The sequence below is a fragment of the Poeciliopsis prolifica genome, unplaced genomic scaffold, assembly GCF_027474105.1.
Source record: "Poeciliopsis prolifica strain line A6 unplaced genomic scaffold, Auburn_PproV2 SCAFFOLD004, whole genome shotgun sequence".
NCBI classification, from domain to species: Eukaryota; Metazoa; Chordata; class Actinopteri; order Cyprinodontiformes; family Poeciliidae; genus Poeciliopsis; species Poeciliopsis prolifica.
In genome coordinates this window covers 137,262-156,495 of record NW_026562379.1, presented here as the reverse complement: position 1 = coordinate 156,495, position 19,234 = coordinate 137,262, and the positions used below count along the sequence as shown (strand labels likewise).

Here is a 19,234-nt window from a genome sequence, read left to right as displayed (position 1 = left end):
ACAGTCTTTGTAGGTCTGCCCAAAGAACTCAATCAGACAGCTTCAGATGATCCAAAAGACTTCTGCTCAGAGAGTAGACTGAGCAAAGTTTGACTAGCTTTTTTTTTTCACCATAAAAGAATAAATTGACTTTAATGTAAATTTAAAGCGCAGAAGCACACAAGATAAATTTCACATTTGTTTCTGTGAGAAATAATTCAAATAGGATTTGGTTTATTGGCCCTGGGGTGCCTTCACTTTGTTACCACAGTATATCTGCAGTTTAGAAACGGACTGAGTATAATTTTTGTTCCATTTCCCTTCCCGGCCCCAGGGGTCACACATACCACTTCCGTTCTTTTACAGCTGATCCAGATTCACGCATACAAAGTCAAACATTAGTCCTTCTCTGACATATTCAATCATCCCTCCTATGCTTCACCCAATAAAGGATTCACCTGATTCAGCAGCAGCAGAGAGGGGAAATATTTCCTTCCTTAAAAAAAATCAATCATCTCAAAGGTTAGTCCTAATTACTTGAGTTGTGCTCAGAGTCCTCCACTTGATAAAAGAATTACAGTGACGGGGTTGGTACTTTGATAAGTTCAGCCAGCGAATGATGAATAATTCAATCTTCTGAGGATGTCAGCGGCGCTGTACTTTGGAGAAATGACTGCAGAGTCGCACAAGAGCTCAAACAGATGTTTAATGTCTTGTACTTGGAACCCTCTCCTGAACATTTTCTCCCTCACTCTCTGTGAGTTCTTGAACTTCCTGAAATATGCCTTTTTAGGCTCTTGATCTAAAATCAGTTTAATATTAAACTATACTTTATGTGGCTTTACCACCAACTTTATTGAGCTGTTATGTAATCGGTAGAAGAGTACGAGCGGTAATGTCATAAATTGCGATTTCCTAGCAAAGCAATGTTCAACTAGTGCTAAAAAAAACACACGCACACCTGACGCCACATTGCTTGCTGGGCTTTTAGCAATATTTGCATAATCCCGATTGCACAAAGCACGGTTAGCAGGGGTCAAAGTTTCAACTGAGCAACCTGTCTCTGTTTCAAAGGCCTTTCTCCTCCATTTGCTTTCCTTTCCTTCTTCTTCTCTTTCTCATGTTGTTTTATAATGCCAAACACCATCTGAGCAATTTCATCCTTGCTTAGAGATTACCACAGTAATGGCGCCTTTATGAAGCCAAGCACATTGATGCCAAAACACAGCCGCAGGCATTGCATGGAAGACAAACTCCTTGGAAGCTTCCGTTATTTTTCTTGTTTTCTGTCTTTCTTTTGCTGTTTCACCTCAACTCTTCTCCGCACTTTGCAGCTGACATATTTCTGAGTCCCATAGGACAAGCACATTCCTTTCCTCGCAGTTGTGCAATCCCTGACAATCACAGTCCACCACCTCCCCTTCTCCCTCTCACTCCCGATTCGCCCAAAGTGCTCACAGGGCAAGCTGTCCAAACTGTCTGGGCAATGTTCTCTGGTGAGCTGGCAGCCCGGCCTGACCTGTGTACAAAAACCGACCCCTGGCGATGAAGGAGCGAAGCACAAATAACTTGTTTTAAAAACACAACAGACATAAAAATCTAAGCACCACTGGTAAAATGTCAGGCCTCTGTGTTGTTAGAAAAACAGACGTGTTAGAACTTTCTCTGGTTTTAATCTGTGCAATGAAAGACAAAAACACAGTGGAAAAGGTAGAAAATAAGAATTGAAAATGTTATGATGGGAGAGGTTGCCGTTGGACACAAACTGAGGATGTGTTCACGAACACGCACCACGTTTAAGCTTACGTTAAACTGGAGCCGTTATTTGAAAGCGTGTCTCATTAGAACTAAGCAACTTCCGGCGTTTTCAAAAGGGTTTTTCTCACATTTTCTTGGCCACATCTCAAAGCAAAAGCTACAGTATACATACAACAGCTTCTAGTAGAAGGCATCAGTCAGAGGAAAACACACAAAAAAAAATGTATGTGGCTTTAAATGTACCATGGAACATGGTCATCATCCTATTGAAGGAATATGTTTTAACAAGTGAAGAGAAAGGTCACCCCTCCCCATAACACCCACGGGACAGGGTGGCCATTTCTTTCAAAGAACCTTAGCAAAGTGTACTGAAAGCACATTTGTAGATGTATTTTGATCTAATGAAAACAGTGTTGAGCTTCATGGCCAAAATTCTAGAAGGTATTTTGGGAGCAAAATACCTGCACAATACCGATTTCTCTGGTGGAGCCATCACGATTCTTTTGTGCTGTTTTTCTACAGGTGTAGTAACTGGTGGCTCAGTCAGGAACAGTTCTCTGGGTCAGTCAGTGTTGGTACAAAACCTTTAGCCTTCTGCTAGGCAGTTGCTACCAATTAAGAATTTAACACAGGAGTCCAGAGTCTAGACTTAGATCTAATTTTTCTTAAGAGTGGGACTGTTTAAGAACAAATACTAATGTGGCAGGTGTCTATTCTATATTTTCACCAAAATCTGTGTATTTAAATAGGAATCACAAAAACACGTTATTGAAAATATTATTTAAACTGTTATAGCTAAGTTTAATTACTTGTTTTGGAAGTGGTTGAAATAGTTGTTACTCTTCTGTTTAAAAATTAGTTATTAATATTATATTTTTACTGACATATTCACTAATGGTTATTGCACTGTCAAAATCTTGCGCTTTCCTGTACCTTAAAGCAATGAGTGGACTAGTTTGGCTTCATATATCCTTGTCCATAACAACAATGACATTTCTGTATTCAAAATATTTGAAAGCTTTGTAATAAAGCTGAAATTGAACAGTATTGATATTCGTGGACGTAGCTATATATACTAATGAAACGTCAGAGCGGTTGTTTGATAATTGTTAAACGTCTCAAAGAACTAAGCCATTTCTTTCGGATCCCCAAAAAAAATCAGGAATTCCCATCTCTGCATCGCAACCAACGGATGGACTCATGTGACTTTCAACGCAACTCATTAAGAACTCGTCAAGCAGGATCTATGGGTTTTGTAGTTCTCAAACTAAAAGTTCCGAATTCCTACCAGTGCGTCAGAAACACGTTTCCCATCATGCAACGGTACTTTGGCGTAGCCTTGCACTTCCGGTTAGCTTGGTAAGATAGCGGACGAGCGGTCAATAGAAGAAATACTGATGTGGTAGTGTAAAAGTGGTGCTTTTTCTGCTCAGGAACGCGCTATTCTTGAGCTCGCGAAGACTTTATTTGGAAAACGAAAATGGTAACTCCGCCATTGTTTTGCGTTGCTGGGCTTTACTCAAAATGTCAGTTGGAGTTTGCTACCGTTTGAGGGTTGGACTGATAAGCTCTTCATTCAGTCAGCAGGGACAAAAAAAAAACGTTAGCGATTTATTTATTGACCAAAAGAGTCAAAATGTCTTCAGTTGAGTCAAACTAGTTTAAAAATATGGCTGGCTTTCCAATTGAACTGTTACGTTGCTAAATAAATAGCTGCAGTCATTTCACATTAGCTAGGCTAATAGTAGTTTCTAGCTTCAATGACTTCTTTACCAACCTGTCCACACTTCTTTTTTTGTTTGGTTACCCTTTTAAACGTTAAATGTATTTATATATTTGTTCCCCACACTGAATTGCTTTGACCAAGGTGGTGACTTTTGTTTTTTGTGATGCAGCCCTACTAATGTTTATTTTTCTGTTATCTTTTCCTCGTAAAGATCCGCTTCATCCTCATCCAGAACCGAGCAGGGAAGACACGGCTGGCCAAATGGTACATGCAGTTTGACGACGACGAGAAACAGAAGCTGATCGAGGAAGTGCATGCCGTGGTCACTGTCAGGGACGCCAAGCACACCAACTTCGTTGAGGTACGGGGATTTGTTCATGTTTCACTCTTGGTTCATTCTTTGCGCAATTTTCTCTCCAGCAGATTGATGATGGCTCTGCACGTTTTTCCCAAGAGTGTTTATTGTTAAAAGATCTTGCTGAGAGTCCAGATTAACATAATTGCTGTTTTCCAGCTAGTTGGTGCAAAGCTGCAGTTTCTCCATGCCATGTGACTATTGTTCTCTGTTGTCTTCCCTCAAGATGAAAACTGTAATCACTATTTAAAATGAAAGCATCTGCTGAAAATAAAAGCTTTTTTTTGTGTGTGTTTTGATGCAGAAAACGCTTTAAATGTAAACACCTTAGAATGTGAAATATTTCCGTATAAGCTTTTATGTTTGCAGGAGTCCTACATTAACCATTATCATATCAAGCCAATCGTTTACCTGTAGCTTATTGTACAGGGCATTGGCATTTTTTAGGAGAGGAGAGGCTAAAATTAGTCGTAATTCACTCATGTTCATTCACTCAAGTCATTTTCCTTTGTATAAAAATGACTCATTGAACTCAAAGGAACCTGAGTTTCTGTACAACCTTGAATTGTCCAACCTTCAAATCAAGGTTGATGCATCTGATGCTTCAAGCCGTCAGATATAAACATCATCCTGTGGATTTTTTTTACGTTTATGCAACTTTTTCTTATGGCAAAGCTGTGGTGAAAGTGCTGATGTTATGAAACGAGACGCTGAGCTATTATGAGTATTTCTTTGTTTTACTCCCACAGTTCAGGAACTTCAAGATCATTTACCGGCGCTACGCTGGCCTCTACTTCTGCATCTGTGTGGACGTGACCGACAATAACCTGGCATACCTCGAAGCCATCCACAACTTTGTGGAGGTAAGTAACTGAAACACACACGCTGCAGACAGGGCATGTGAACTGTGATGATTTAGTTGTTGTGGTCTACTGGTTTCCAGCAATGCCTCCAGAGGGGTTTCTCGTTTCTTTTTATTGTTGTTTTTTTTTTTCTAAAGAATGTTTTCTGGTTTATTTACTTGCTGCATCTAAATGTCAAACTTTATTATTTCTCCAGTCAGTTGAAGTATTATCTCACTGTAAGGACATCAAAATAGTTACTGTTACTGCTTGATGCTTTCATGTTTGTATGGACCAATATTTCTGAGAAGCACTTGTTGACTCTTTGCCATAAAGAATTAAGGCAGTTCTGAGGGTAAAATTTGCTGCAACCCAGCTCTAGTAGCACATGGGATTTGTTTTCTCTGAGTTATGTGAACACAGTTGTTCGCTATTGCTCCTACGTAATCAGAGCAAAATTGAAATGAATGATAGTTCAGTTCTTCAAATTTATATATTAAGTCTTAAAACAATGTAAAAACTACTCAGAAATGACTTATAACCATTTTTAAACCGGATTTGTAGTTTATAAAATGTTTGCAATATATTTGTCTTTAAGTTATGTCTCTATCATTTAGTCAATGCCTTCTGAAATTTCAAGCTTAAAGTACAATCAGTTTTTTCTTCTTTTTCTTTTTTTTAAGACAAACAGTTGAGCATTTTTGACTTGCCTGCTCATGAGTGAAGGTCTTTTAATTTACTGTTTGACCTTGACAGACATTTAATGCACAGCAATGCAGGATCTTAAAATGAGCCTCCTGTCTTCTTCTATATGGCTACATCTAGACAAAAAGATACTCATTTTTGTCCTTTCTTGATTCATTCTGAAGGCAGTTTATATATTTCTGCCTTGGTGCAGACAAATGAGAGAAAAACTGAGCTTTTTTCCCCCTTTTTCCCTATTATTCCACACAGTACTCATCATCTGATGTGCACAGTTGAAAAAAATGCAATGAGACGTTAGAGACACCAAATGAGTTCTGTCATATTATTACAACAGATTGAAATAAAAATCTCTTCAATGTGCAAATGTAATATGTTATAAATGTGTTTTCCGCCTCTCCTTTTTAGTTTTTTTTTTTTATCCCTCTGGGATGATTCTGTTTTTTTTGTCATATTGACATGATGTACTGTAGCTCCACAGCCATTTGACACACTGTTCAGTTTTGTGAAAAGTGGCTGATATTTTCAGTGTGCTGCAGCTTCTTGTCACTGTTCGGTGTCTGAGCAATATTGATGAAAAATTGCTTCCTGCCGGTAGAAGACAGAATTGACACTTTTGCAGATTTATGAAGTCATCGGTGTACTCGACATGCTATTAAATTAGCTTGTTTCAATCAGAACATTCATTTCTCCCGATTTCTTTTCTTCTTTTTCTCCCTAAAGGTGCTGAATGAATATTTTCACAATGTGTGCGAACTGGACCTTGTGTTCAACTTTTACAAGGTGAGATTGTTTTTCACGTCGAGACATTGTGATCGTTTTCGAACCCAAATGCAGCACAGATGACAGCTCCGTGTGCGTTTTTGTCTACTTCCTGTGTGCGTTTCAAGGTGTACACCGTGGTGGACGAGATGTTCCTGGCAGGAGAGATCAGGGAGACCAGTCAGACCAAGGTCCTCAAGCAGCTCCTCATGCTTCAGTCGCTAGAATAGAAGTTGATCCCTCTTTCCCCGACTTATCTGCAGCCCCTGGCATTCAACCCTCGCTTCTCCGTGTTTCATATCGCTCTGATAAGCAACCACGTCTCTGTCCTGCCACTTCTTCAGTGACCGCAAGGAAGCAGTGTTTAGAGAACATAGCCAATATTGTCTAGATATTGATATCTGAGGCAAACGAAACTGCTTGCCGTTGAAAAATTAGCCTTTGCAATATTCTGTACACGTGGAACATTTATTGTCAGTAGGTGAACAGAAAAACACTTGAATTTGTTACTGTTTGAGATCCTCACTAAGGTCCAGTCATGTTTGTGTTCTCTCTCAGCCAGCGGGTGCAGAAACTAGTTATTCTGTGTATTAACAAGTAAATCGACTCATTTATCTCTGTGCACTGTTGAAATCAGTGTAAAACTGTTAGCCCCTGTCCCCTTTTGTTGCTCTTTAACCTGTACACTCATCTAATGGCACTACTTTTGACTAACAAGCACCGAAAAAAAAAAAAAAAAAAAGAAAAGTGGACCACAGATGGTAATGAAAGCCTTGCAGTCAAAAAGCAATCGCCTCGGGAGCGTCACAGTATTCTTCAAGGGCCATTTGCATTTTTTAATCAACTCTCACTGCAAGCAGACAAGTGGAAATTCATTTTAGAGCGATTAACTCATCGCAGCGAGTTCATCCTACTCGAATGAAGTACAGTTCCAATGTTATGCTAACCTGTGCCGTGTCAGGCATCCTTCAGGCTGGCGGATGACATGATGGATTTATGTTTGATTTTTTTCATTTCAACAAATGGTGCTTGTTGGGTCCCTCTCGAAACACTTAAAATGGAGACGAAACTTAGACATTCAGCGTACTTTTCCATAAGGCAGTAATGTGATGTTTGCTCAGTACGGTGTGTGTAAATACAGTGCATCTTGTCGTTGAGTATTATGAAATGAAGTCCTAGAGAGTCGCACATTCCTTTGGCTCTCCATAAAGCGAAATTGCATTTTAAACTCCCTTGTGAAGTCACAACGATCTGCTTTTATACATGTCTCTGCTGGAGTTAAACGCCTGTGAAATTGAAAATGTCATTCTAATTTTAACCATATCCAGTGTCACAGTTGATTTCACATGTTGACCAACGTTTTATCATCGATCGAACATCAGTGAACAATCTGCCACTTCCTTTCTTGTGAACCTTATATGATGTCTCCAGTTCAACACCTGTGTCCCAGTTTTGTGTAAATAAACAAAAAAAAATTGAACAAACTATTTTATTAGTGTGACTTATGATGTCAATGATGGGACTGCCACGGCGGTATCCATTAACCTGCAACTTTTTTACACTATCACAATTAAAGTGATTTTTAAAGGGATTTTAGACATGAGGCAGTGTTGATTTAAAAAAAATGTTACAAATAAAAATGTAAAACGTGTTAGGCACATTTGTATTCATCCCAGTTTACCAAGACAAGTCTCTTAGGTTGTAAATAGCCCATCTGAGTGTAATTTAATCAGAGAACATCTGTATTTGTATTTAAAAGGGCTCAGGGGTTCTTCAAAGAAAATCAATGTACAAACAGCATCACAAAAACAGACCAGGTATACAGTTGAGGGAAAGTTTAAAGCAGTGTCGGGTTATAAACCTGTTTGCTTTGTTTTTTAAGGGCAGCACAGTTGAAACCTTGCAAGTTTACTTTCCCATTTTCCTTTCAGCAGGTAACCCGGTAGATGAGTTGGTAGATAGCTTTCTAAAATATCAAGCATCACCGATTCCATCGCTCCCATAAAAGGGAAAGTGTAGTCTGGTAGGAAGAAATCTGAGCGAATAAGTGCTCGACTAGTGAGAAGGGAAGGAGGCCGTTGTCGAAGTGCAGAGTGAAAATGGAGCAAAACTTCAGTGTAAAAACTACCGGCTTGACTTGCCTTGTTGCTGAAATGTGCTATAAAAGTCATCATAAAAAGTTTTGTTCAAAGACTGACTGTCCGCCTAAGCCGACAGGTCTAACAGGAAGAGCATTAATCAGACCGCTGTACCTCTGGAGGAGCTGCTGAGATCAACAGCTTAGGTTCGCTTGGGCAGCGCAGTGAGTCATGCTTCCTGTTTTTATGGAAGAGTGGCAAAAAGAAATCCAGAGGAACTTGACGGCGCTCTGGTCAGATGAGCCTGATATGCAAAATGCTGAGTGGCGTGGAAAACTAAATTTGCACATCACCACCATGAAACGTGGCGGCGGCGTCTTCCTGGAAAGGAATAAAACTGGTCAAAATTGACGGCTGAATAAAGGGAGGGCAAACCTGGAAGAAAAACTAAGATACAAATGACCCAAGACTAAGGTAAAGGCTCTACTTTGTGCATCTTATACCTAATATTTGGCACGACTTAAACTACTGAAACCTCTTAAACTTACTGATTTTAAAACTAGTAATATTTTGGCAAGGCAGAAATGAGGGCAAAAAATAAGAAGCCTCATTTTCTCCTGACAGTCAGGGGAAAATGGACATTTAGCGCCATCTGGTGGCCAAACCTCACATGCAGTAAACCCCACTGTTCGGTTATGAAGTCATCTTCACAGCAGGTGATCAATCAGTCAACGTGCAAAAATTGGGATCGGTTTGCACTCAATGACTCCTTTGGTGTTACCAAAGAAGAAGAACACAGAGAACTGTTTCAATGAAAAACAAGCAGTTTACTGGGAATTGCATAATTAAAACAATGAGCAATACTCACCCTCAATAAGACAATTGACAATTCGTATTTACATCATAGGTTATAATTAAAATGTACAGTAATATCTGGGCTGATATATATATATAACCGTATATATATATCACATCATTTACAAAACAACTGAGTCAGGATTGTGTTTCCCGAGTGCTGAAGTCCAGACAAGTGACTGAGGTTCTGATGACTGCCGTTTACACCTGTACACACATATTAATGCGCTCTCACTGCGAGTCAGCAGAACTGAAACATTTCAAATCATAAATGCGTATAAAACAGAACAAATCAGCTGCTTTCTCACAAAGCGAACGCGACCATTTCGGTCCACCACAGCATGGGTGACGGCAGACACAAGGAGGCCAAAACCAGGAACCCCAGTTGCAATTCATCAATAAGAGCTGATAACATCTACATTAAAATCTTTATTAAAGTATATTTTTTTCAAGTAAAATAACATTTACATTTCTATAGGTACAGCATATTCAGAAAACAAAATTGTAAAAGTAAAAGTGCACTTTCAGAAATGACTCGCACAATGCAAAAGCAACACATTCTCACTGCTCCCGATACCCTGAAAACCCAGAAAGTCCTCCCCAGTTTCCCCATCACTCGGGTTAAAACATCCACTGTGAGCCTGGAGGGACAAAACCTCATAATTCAGGGCGATTTGCACAAGCAGTGCCTGTCTCTTTAGCAGAAAGGTGGGAGGGGAGGGGTTTGGAAAGGTGCTGAAGTGGAACCCGATTCACCCCAGCATCACCAGAATGTCTGCCCCGGTGGTCCATTCCCCCCCGCCCTCCTAAAGTAATTGATAACCTGAGTTGGCTCACTAAAACAAACTAGAACAAAATTTTTTTTTCTTTAAAGTTGAAATATTGAGTCATAGTATCAAGAAGACGTTTGAAGCTTTCAAAAAGGGTCAAAATCCGATTTCATTTTTGAAAAATTCAGAGTGGAAAGGATAACGGACCGCTCCTGAACTGCGGTGTTGCATTAAAGCAGCTCTTTTTCACAACTGTTGTGGGTCTTTGTTTGGTTTAACAATTACAGTCTCAGGATTTTCCTGATTTATTCTTTGAAAATTCTCCCTCCTCCCCCCAAAAAAACCCATTTCACCTCAATTTTTGATAGTTCCAATTTTCTTTTGACATTCTCTTTATGAAAATGTTTTACTTTTTCCCACAATTTGAAAAGATAAAAGATCTTTTCTCAACATGTCACATTTTCTTGAAAAATGTTTCCACATTCCAACTCTGACATTCCAATCTTACCAAAATGTTTTGTTTTTTTCTTCAATATTTTGACTACTTTCAAATCAAACTTGACACTTCTACCAACCCCTTTGACTTTATTCTCGACGTTTCAACTTTACTCTCAAATGGAAAATCAGAAAAATACACAAAAGAAATAATCTACCATCGTTTTGCTCCAAATGACCCCAATACGTCTTTATAGTTTGTGTGCTTAAGTAGTTACTTGTGAGGCTGCAAACAGATTTCTGAATCATCACTTCCCCACGTAAAAAAAAAGACAAATGACTCCTAATCTGTCAGTAAATTAGGACTAGACATCAGAGAGGTCTTACTGCCTTCAGTTTTTAATATCGCTCAATATTTACATGTCGGAAACTTTGGAAATCACATTTCCTTTGTTGCACTTTGACGTGGAGGAGAGTGAAACGTCGGCGTAAAACACAGCTTAGGTAAGATATTTAATTTGGGCTGAAATTTGTTGTTTTAAGTGTTCTTTGGAGTATAAAATTATTATAGAACATACAGTTTGAATGGCTTCGACATGTGAAGATGTAAAATTGTAAATACATGTGTGCATATATATATATATATATATGTATTAATGTATTGAGGAACCACACTTTTTTTTTAGCCATTAAGAAACTTCTCCAGTAATTCTGAATGGATGTTGGGCCAGCAGCTTGTTGAATACATTTTTAATAGGTTCAACCAAAATATCAGCTTCAATGAAAGGAAATTTGTTAGTCTGGTCAAGAATAACCCAGGAACTTGAAAGGCTCAGAGAGATGCTGGGACACCAGTGTCAAAGAAACAAACACTTGCTCCAGTGTCACGACCTTTAACCTTGACAGAAATGTGAACACAAGGAGAGAAGAGTCAAAGATTTCACTGTGCAGGAGGAGCATGTTTAGAGGAGAGATGCTGAGGCTTGAAAACCTAAAAACACAGAACATGCTATCAAGCACGGTGGTGGCAGCATCATGCTGATGTTTGTTTCATTGCCGTTTATCCTGGTGCTGCATAAAATGGGTACAATAAAGACGATGGCTGACTAGCTACAAATTCTTCAGCTTTGTCTCAGATCGACAATAGGTTGAAACTTGGACACAATTGAGTGTTTGACAGATAAAAACTGGTTCTGGAGCTGCTAAAGCGGGCTGACATCAAGCTACTGGAATCTGCGACGGCTCTGATCTGAACCCTAATGAAAATGTGACAACTCTGCTCAAAGGTGTGAGCCGTCCCAAAACTACTTTAAGACTGGCAAAAACGTCCAGGCAGAATTATTGTCTTTATGGCGACTAAACGTGTAGTTTCTCCACAGCTAGCAAAGAGAAATTGATGCAAATATTACTCTATGTCTATATTTGAGGGTTTATATGTCATTTTGACACTGTGTTGACTACAAAAAAAATAAAAAAATTGGTGCTCCCAATTCTTGCTTCTAAAACTCATTGCAACTGTATAATATATATTCACTCCAGACAAAAAAAGAAGAAGGAAAGAACGGGATCAATGTGGTGGATGAAAGGATGCAAAACTCTGCTCAATACTGTGCATGTAAAGCATGGAGCATAACCTAAACGCCATCGCTCTGCATCACTACAGTGCATTTGCAATACAAAAAACCAAGCATTCTCCACTGCAACACTCAATGATGGAACACTCTGGGTCTGACTGAGCGCCACCTGAGCCCCACGACTCTTCAATTCTCTGATCAGATGAGAAATATCATAAGATGACAAACCACAGACGTTACGTCTGATAGAAACCTGAATACGACATCTTTAAGCCAAACTATGGAGGAAGATGACCTCTTAAGAGTACACATGTAGACCGTTTATCACAGAGTCACCATCGGTTACGATTTGCTTCGATTAACTAATCAGCCGAAGGCCGAGTGATGAAAATGCTCGAAGGAGCTTCACAATCATTTACAGCCAATGAAGTGCAAATGCAGGAAAACATCTTAGGGTTGCTTAAAACCAGCGTGGTAAAGCGAAGACGTAAAACGACAGGAGAGAAGCTCAAAACAAACAACCCTGGACTTGTCCTCCTCTGGCATCTGATGATGGCGTGCCTTCTTCGTGATCGCACCGTCTTTGCACTGAGAGGGAGGGGGGTTAAGCTGTCCAGATGCGGGATGAAAACCTGAACCACTCAGGTAAGGAGTCTTACCAGAGGTCGGAGGCCAACCTACCAACATTGATCCAGGTGGTCTAAAGTGCATGAGACAGCAGTCGTACACACCCAAAAACACCTGGAGATGAGCTGCAGAAGAAACAGACGTCGTCTCATCAGTTTCAGGGTGTTGGACAGGGAGGTGGTCCGGCCTCGGTTGATGACCTACCTGCAGGGGACGGTCTCTCCGTATGGGCCAGCGGGTTCAAGTAAGGACGGGGTCCGACCCCTAGCAGTTACACTGCTGCTTGTTTTGCGTTGTCGTGCCTCTCGGCTGCCGCAGCTGCCTCAGTGAGGCGTCTCCATATTGGATCCCTGAGCCCATCCTCTCAGGGTCCAACTCCCCTTTAAAAAGGAACCAAAAGGAAAGAAAATGTCATCATAAAAACATGTATTAAATATATCCAAACTCTGGCAGAGGTCCCCGTCTTTAGCAAACCAATTTAAAGCGTACCTGAATCGATCTTGTTGAGGATAGTGCGAGCACATTTCAGGAATCCCTCCTCGACGTTTTCGCCCGTCAGAGCGCTCGTCTCCAGAAACATTAGTTCTGTGTACGAGGCAAAAACGTGCGAGTAGAATTTCATGAGAAGAATGCAACCGCGAAATGTTTGCGAGATAAACCCCAACCCTAGTTACCATTCTCCTGAGCAAACCGCGAGGCTTCCAGAAACGTCACTTCTCTCTCCGTGTCCAGGTCTTTCTTATTTCCGCACAGGATGATGACGATGTTGGGGCTCGCTAGTGTCCGTGCGTCCGTCAGCCAGTTGGTCAGCGCATTGTAAGTTTCACGGCTGTAACACAACAAGTCGGATGTAGTTTCAGGGTGGAACATGAAACGAACAAAGGGTATTTTCCACATTTCGTTCGATTGAAAGTACAAACTTGCATTTTATCGTTTTTAACCAGACAATGACTATGAGTGGGAGGAATCAGCATCATGAAGACCAACAAGCAAAGCAGGTAGGACAGAGGGAATGTTGTGGAGAAGCTTATAGGTTATAAAACAAGATCTTAGAGTGGCCCAGCTGCAAACCTTTAAGATATGGCGGCCCGTCTAAGCTTTTTCCCATGTTGACGTGTCGGTAATTACCACATACATATGTCGTGGTACGAGATAAACATAATATTGCTCAACAACAGCCTGTTGCGTGCCTTGGTGTCCGTGGAAACATGAGGTCAGTGAGGTAAAACAGGGTGTAGGCCTGTGCATTAATGTTTAACAGCTGTTTTCACTGACAAGCACAGGCTGATGTAACTCCTTGTCCGCACGGTGATGAAATGAGGCGACTCGACCTCAATCTGCTTCCCATGATCTTTCTCCTTCCCTTAATCCGAGAACGCCGACAGCTTCCCTGCCGCCCACGGATGAGACCTCACTTTGGTTACAGAAACTCCAAACTGGATCACATTCCTTCTCTGCCTCGTTCCCTTCCCTCAGTTTCACAAAACTTTACTCTTTATCTTCATGTCTCACTGTATCTTCTTAGTCATTGGACTATGGGGACGCTATAATAGTTAGATGTAACTCATATTTGACAAAAAAAAAAAAAAACAGACAGAGAGAAGATCAATCTAAAGTGAGTAAAGAAGAAAACTATTTGCAGTTGAGCTTCACACATCGGTACATTTCAATTTTGAGTCCAGCCAGATGCAACTGCAACCGATCAAAATGATTTGGTTTTGGGTGGCTACCATCACGGAGTTGTTTTTTTATGTTTCCTTATCTCTCTTTTTTTTTTTTTTTTTTAAAGACACAGATCATTTTAAGTATAAGAGGACATAAAAAAACAAAACAGAAAGTGAGGTCAATGAGTGCAGTGATTACCTGGTGATGTCATACACCAAGAGGGCTCCAGCTGCTCCTCTGTAGTAGCTACGTGTCACAGAACTGTGAAAAGACACAATGTCAGACAAAAACGCTCTCTCTTCATGCAAATACTGCTCTCTGAAACAATTTCAGAGAGCAAACGAACTGTCACAATAACCAACAGTTCAATTAGACGCATGACGAATTAAAATGAGCTTAATAACTCCCATTTGAACAATTGTCAAAGACATGGTCCATTTTAATACCATTGAAGAACCGACATTTTGAAAAATGCTGCAAACATTTGACATCCAGAACGATGTGGTTTGTTTGCACTTTTTAATTCTTCTTCTTCTGTTTTTTGTTTTGTTTTTGTTTTTTACAAATGTCCTACCTGACACTGTTCCCTGTCTACATTGACAGATAAATACTTTTTGAAACAAAATTTTGATTACAGATCCTTTGTGAGCTATTTCTGCTTATTTACTTTGGTTTTTTAAACGTCAAACATCCTAAATATTCTTTGGAAATGAAACACTTTGTGTTTACATTAATATGCCATTACTATTGTAATGCCATTTGAAAATGGTCTCAAAAATGACAATATTATTGTTTATCACAGTAACTTCAGGGACGATATATCGTCCAGCAAAATCTGCTATTATGACGAGTCTAACTGTCGCTCTGCATGTGGGCTCGGGAAAAATCCCTCGCTCACAGACCTCGGCAGGAAAAATGACGAGACTTTACCGGAATCGCTCCTGTCCGGCAGTGTCCCAGATCTGCAGTTTGACCGTCTTCCCGCCGACATTGACCACCCTGGAACCAAACTCCACGCCGATGGTGTGGTTGGAATCCTGTTTGACTGCAAAGGAGTGACAGGATAGTTTAAAAACAAAGAAATGTCATATTTATGTACTTTACACAGCAGTAAAGACGGACACAGCTTTGGACGTGTTCCCACCATTTAAACCCTGATGTCAAATGCCGTTATTGTGTTGGAACTTTGCCAAAAGTGTGACAAAAATCTGAAATCTTTGAGAGGGACAATACTCGTTCAGACTGCTGCGTCTCTCCTGATCTCACCAGAAAAACTGAAACCAAACATTCACTAAACGAGAGATTCATGTGAAAACGTGAAACATTTAGAATATAAAGTTTTATACGTCTTGCTTACATTATCTTGACAGTTTTAAAGTCCAAACAGTTTAAATACTGTTTTACAAAATATTCCTTCCACTCTGAATGACAAGTTTATTATATACACTTGAACAATGTTGACAATTATGAAGCTGTAATGTTCTGTTCTGTCAAAACAGCTTTCAGATTCAAACTCACCCAGGACACTGCTGAACCTCAGAAATGACAAAAAGTGTAATTTTTATCAAATACTCTAAAATGAAAAAGTAGAAAACTGTAAAAGGCCGTTAAAGCCATTCAGCTGCGGAGTACAATATGTACAGTATAGTTGCCAATACCCTGCACTAAAATGTCAGAAAACAGGACCGGCACACACTTTATTGTAGAGGTTTCATTCTGCGCACCAGCGAGTCAATGAATCTGTTTTTTTTCCTCTCAGAAGGACGACGGCTGACCTCTTTTAGCTGAGACTTACACTTGTTCTCGATGAACTGGTGGAGGAGGCAGGATTTCCCCGCACCGGCACTGCCGATCACTAGGAACTTGAACAGGAAGTCTGCAAAAAAAAAGATGAGAGGAGGTAGAGCTCAACGTGAATCATCACCATCGACGTTTCGCAGCAGATCGGCTGTCGCTCTTTGCACCAGAGATGAGCCTCGGATAAACTCCCACTCCTGCTAAAGCCATTGCTTTCACAGCCTCCGCCAAACTCCAATCGCCCCACTAATCAGAAAACCTTGCACGTAATCATTCAGGCTGTACAGATTGGAGGCTAATAATGGTTTTAGGGAAGCAACATTTTCATGTCTGAAGGTGAAAAAACTTGGACGTAGACAAAAAACTTTGAAGATATCGATAGGAGGAATTGCCATCTATGACGCAAAAGGAAAAAATAATAAATGGTTTCTAAAATGTTTAGCTGATTAAAACCTGAACTGATGAGTCAATATTTTGTTGAACCACCTTTCACTGAAGGTCTGTCAGGTTTCAATTTAACTCTAAGTGCCACATCAAAGTTAGCAATAATACAATCTGAAAGGACTACTTGGATAGTATATGATTTTGTATAAACAGTCAAGAATTCAAAACTAGCATAGCAATTACACATATAGCCAGTTGGATAGTCTAATCGTCATAGATACCCACTTATGTTTTAGTGGCAGAGATGGCTATGGTCACTAAAATTGTATTAATGAAAAAGAAAAAATTACTGTAAACAAAATTGTCCTTGGAATATTCAATAATAGCATTTCTCCTAATACTGCTTAGCCCTGAAATTTTCTCTCATTGTCTTTGTAAAATATTTCAGACTCATTTGCTTGGATAAAGTGTGTCAGTCAACAGTCTTTTTCAAATCTTACCACAAGTTTTCAGTTGGCTTTGGGCCTGGACTTTGACTGGGCCATACGAACACCTGAAAACGCTCCGAATTAAACCATTTAATTGTAGCTCTTCTTCTTGTCAGGATCAAGGCCAGACCACTTTGGCTACGCAGCTCCTGTGAGCTGCTCGCCTTTCTGTGATTTTTATTAATTGTGCAGTTTTGTTGCCACCTTCACCAACTCAGTTTATGGTGCATCATTGTTGAGCTAGAGGTCAGATTTATTCCACCTGATTAGTAGTAGTGAATGCATTGAAGTGTTTTGCTGCAAAACGCACCGTTTCCATAAGATAAAAACTGACTCAAAGGGCAACATTTCCGTTCTGAAAACTCGCCACAGCTTTTCAGACATCAGACCTTATATCTTGACTCATAAGAACCGCACACAGCCATCAAGTTGTCAAAGTGACCATGAAAGTTACAAATGGATGTGGTTCCAAAAGCAGCATCTGTGTTTGTGGGAATATGACTGCTCTGTCATGCAGTCAGAGCCATAAAGTTACCTAAAATACAAGATATAAATAGTTCCTACAGTCATTTTTATTGTTATCACAATAGTACGGTGATAAAACTTTAAGTCCACATCGCCCACCTCTCGGCACAAAGGACAAATACATGAATGGATGGTGGGTCAGACGGATGAATGGACAAACGGCATGCATGAGAGAATACATCATTAAACAAATGTTGAGTGAATGAATGAGCAGGACAGATGGACAAGTGGATGGATGGATGTTTTATTTTTATTTTTTTTGCCAATCTCCTCAAGATTTGCAACACCAGCTTCAAAACTTAAAAGACCGTAGGAAGCCAGACTTCACCATGTAATTCCCTCATTCTGTAATTTTAAACACGTCCCACAAACAACAACATTGCAATCGCATGCAAACATGAATTCAATGTCAAATACATTCCCGCTGCAACCAACTAACATGCAGCCACTGCTTCACGAGGCTTTCGCCATTTGCAGAACCGAGCCTTCAGTGATGACAGTGTAGGGAGACTGAGGCAGAAATCGATGGGCGGGCTGTTATAGCTACCATTAGTGCTGGCACTTTTCCTCATATGTACATGGATAAAGTTTCATGCAAGAAGTGAGGCGGCGAGGGGAATTCAAGTCGACACAGACGACGAGAGTGTGACTGGGAGTGCAACAGGAGAGGCTGATGATGGTGTGGCGTTTCAAAACATTTGTGATGCGAGAGGATCGGTGTGCTTTCGGAGCCTGCATCAGACAGAAGACTGACAAACATTAGCACGAGTGAAGAAACCGAAACCGCAGCGGCCGGGTGTTTTTTTTTGTTTGTTTTTTTTAACGCATCCTCCGCTTTATGAAAAGGAGAACTTTGCTTTGATTCAGGATGGGGGAACTGATGCGCGACACATTCAGCTGCTGCAGAACTGCAGGTGATCGCAGCTCCGCGCAGCTTCCGCTTTCTCGGCCTCGGACTAAAAGGCTTCTTCTCGTTAAAACACTCAAAAAAATAAATAAATAATAAAATAGCGGCGAGGTTACTGCAGCCAATACGGATCCCCCTGGCTTGAAACCCAATCAACTAGATTACCGGGTTTCACGCAAGAGCCGTGGTTGTGGCCCGACGAACAGAGCTGTTGCATTTCGTCAGAAGTTTGGTCAACTTTCACTCACAACGTCTCCCCTCCATCTGTTTTGCTCGCGTTACGCCGGCAGCTTAACGGAGCGACATAATCCTCCATTGCCGGACAAGGCTGTTAGCTAACAGACGCAGAGGTCTCAAAGTAATTCAGTTAAATGGTAGCTATAAGTTTAACATGCTTATTATAAGCGCAACGAAGCGTCTCACCGGCTATATTTACGCCAAGCTAGCTAGCGGCGTTGCTAAGAGTCAACCTGTCACATAGAACTACAGGACAGAGCCGTGAACGTTTAACTACTACATTTACACGCCGACCCTCCACAAACCTACCGTATGTCTCAGACATCTTGACCCTCGCTGTGTCAAGGACCCGTTTGCGGTTCTTTTTGGTACAGTCACAGCCGTGGGACCGCTGGGTTCACTCGTCTTCTGGGGTGTTTGTCTGCGATGCTAGAGGTTTCCTTGATCCCCTTCTTGGCTTCCTCTGTTCTGACCACAACCAAACGCCTGCATTTTGCGTGTTTACGTCATCGGCGTTCCTCGTTGCGCGGCGTTCACATTCCCGCGGAAATGTCGGAGCAGAGTTTCACGAGCTTTGTTAAAAAGCAAAGTTTCATTAGTTTAATTTATCCTCTCGGCGTCCCGTCTGTTGGGCGAACTAAAACGCATTCAGATGAGACGCATAAAAAATAGATGTTAAAATAATTTCTTGTTAAAAGTTTTCAGTGCACTTAAAACAAGCTTGAATTAGAAATGAGAACGGACCCATCAAATGCAACATTGGATGAC

At 40.6% G+C, this 19,234-nt stretch overlaps 2 protein-coding genes across 2 annotated transcripts; one reads left to right on the top strand and one right to left on the bottom strand.

Moving 5' to 3' along the window:
- The first annotated feature begins 3,054 nt into the window (after positions 1–3,054).
- ap2s1 (adaptor related protein complex 2 subunit sigma 1) lies at positions 3,055–7,611 on the top strand. Its single transcript, XM_055029095.1, has 5 exons — positions 3,055–3,220; positions 3,675–3,824; positions 4,568–4,681; positions 6,086–6,145; positions 6,253–7,611. Exons 1-5 carry the CDS (start codon positions 3,218–3,220, stop codon positions 6,352–6,354), a joined length of 429 nt encoding a protein of 142 aa, XP_054885070.1. The 5' UTR covers positions 3,055–3,217; the 3' UTR covers positions 6,355–7,611.
- A 1,480-nt stretch (positions 7,612–9,091) lies between these two features.
- On the bottom strand, positions 9,092–18,939 carry rab4b (RAB4B, member RAS oncogene family). Its single transcript, XM_055028750.1, has 8 exons — positions 18,776–18,939; positions 15,924–16,004; positions 15,059–15,173; positions 14,327–14,389; positions 13,138–13,292; positions 12,953–13,048; positions 12,668–12,843; positions 9,092–12,588 (listed from the first exon to the last, which is right to left on the bottom strand). Exons 1-7 carry the CDS (start codon positions 18,789–18,791, stop codon positions 12,728–12,730), a joined length of 642 nt encoding a protein of 213 aa, XP_054884725.1. The 5' UTR covers positions 18,792–18,939; the 3' UTR covers positions 9,092–12,588; positions 12,668–12,727.
- Positions 18,940–19,234: the final 295 nt, after the last annotated feature.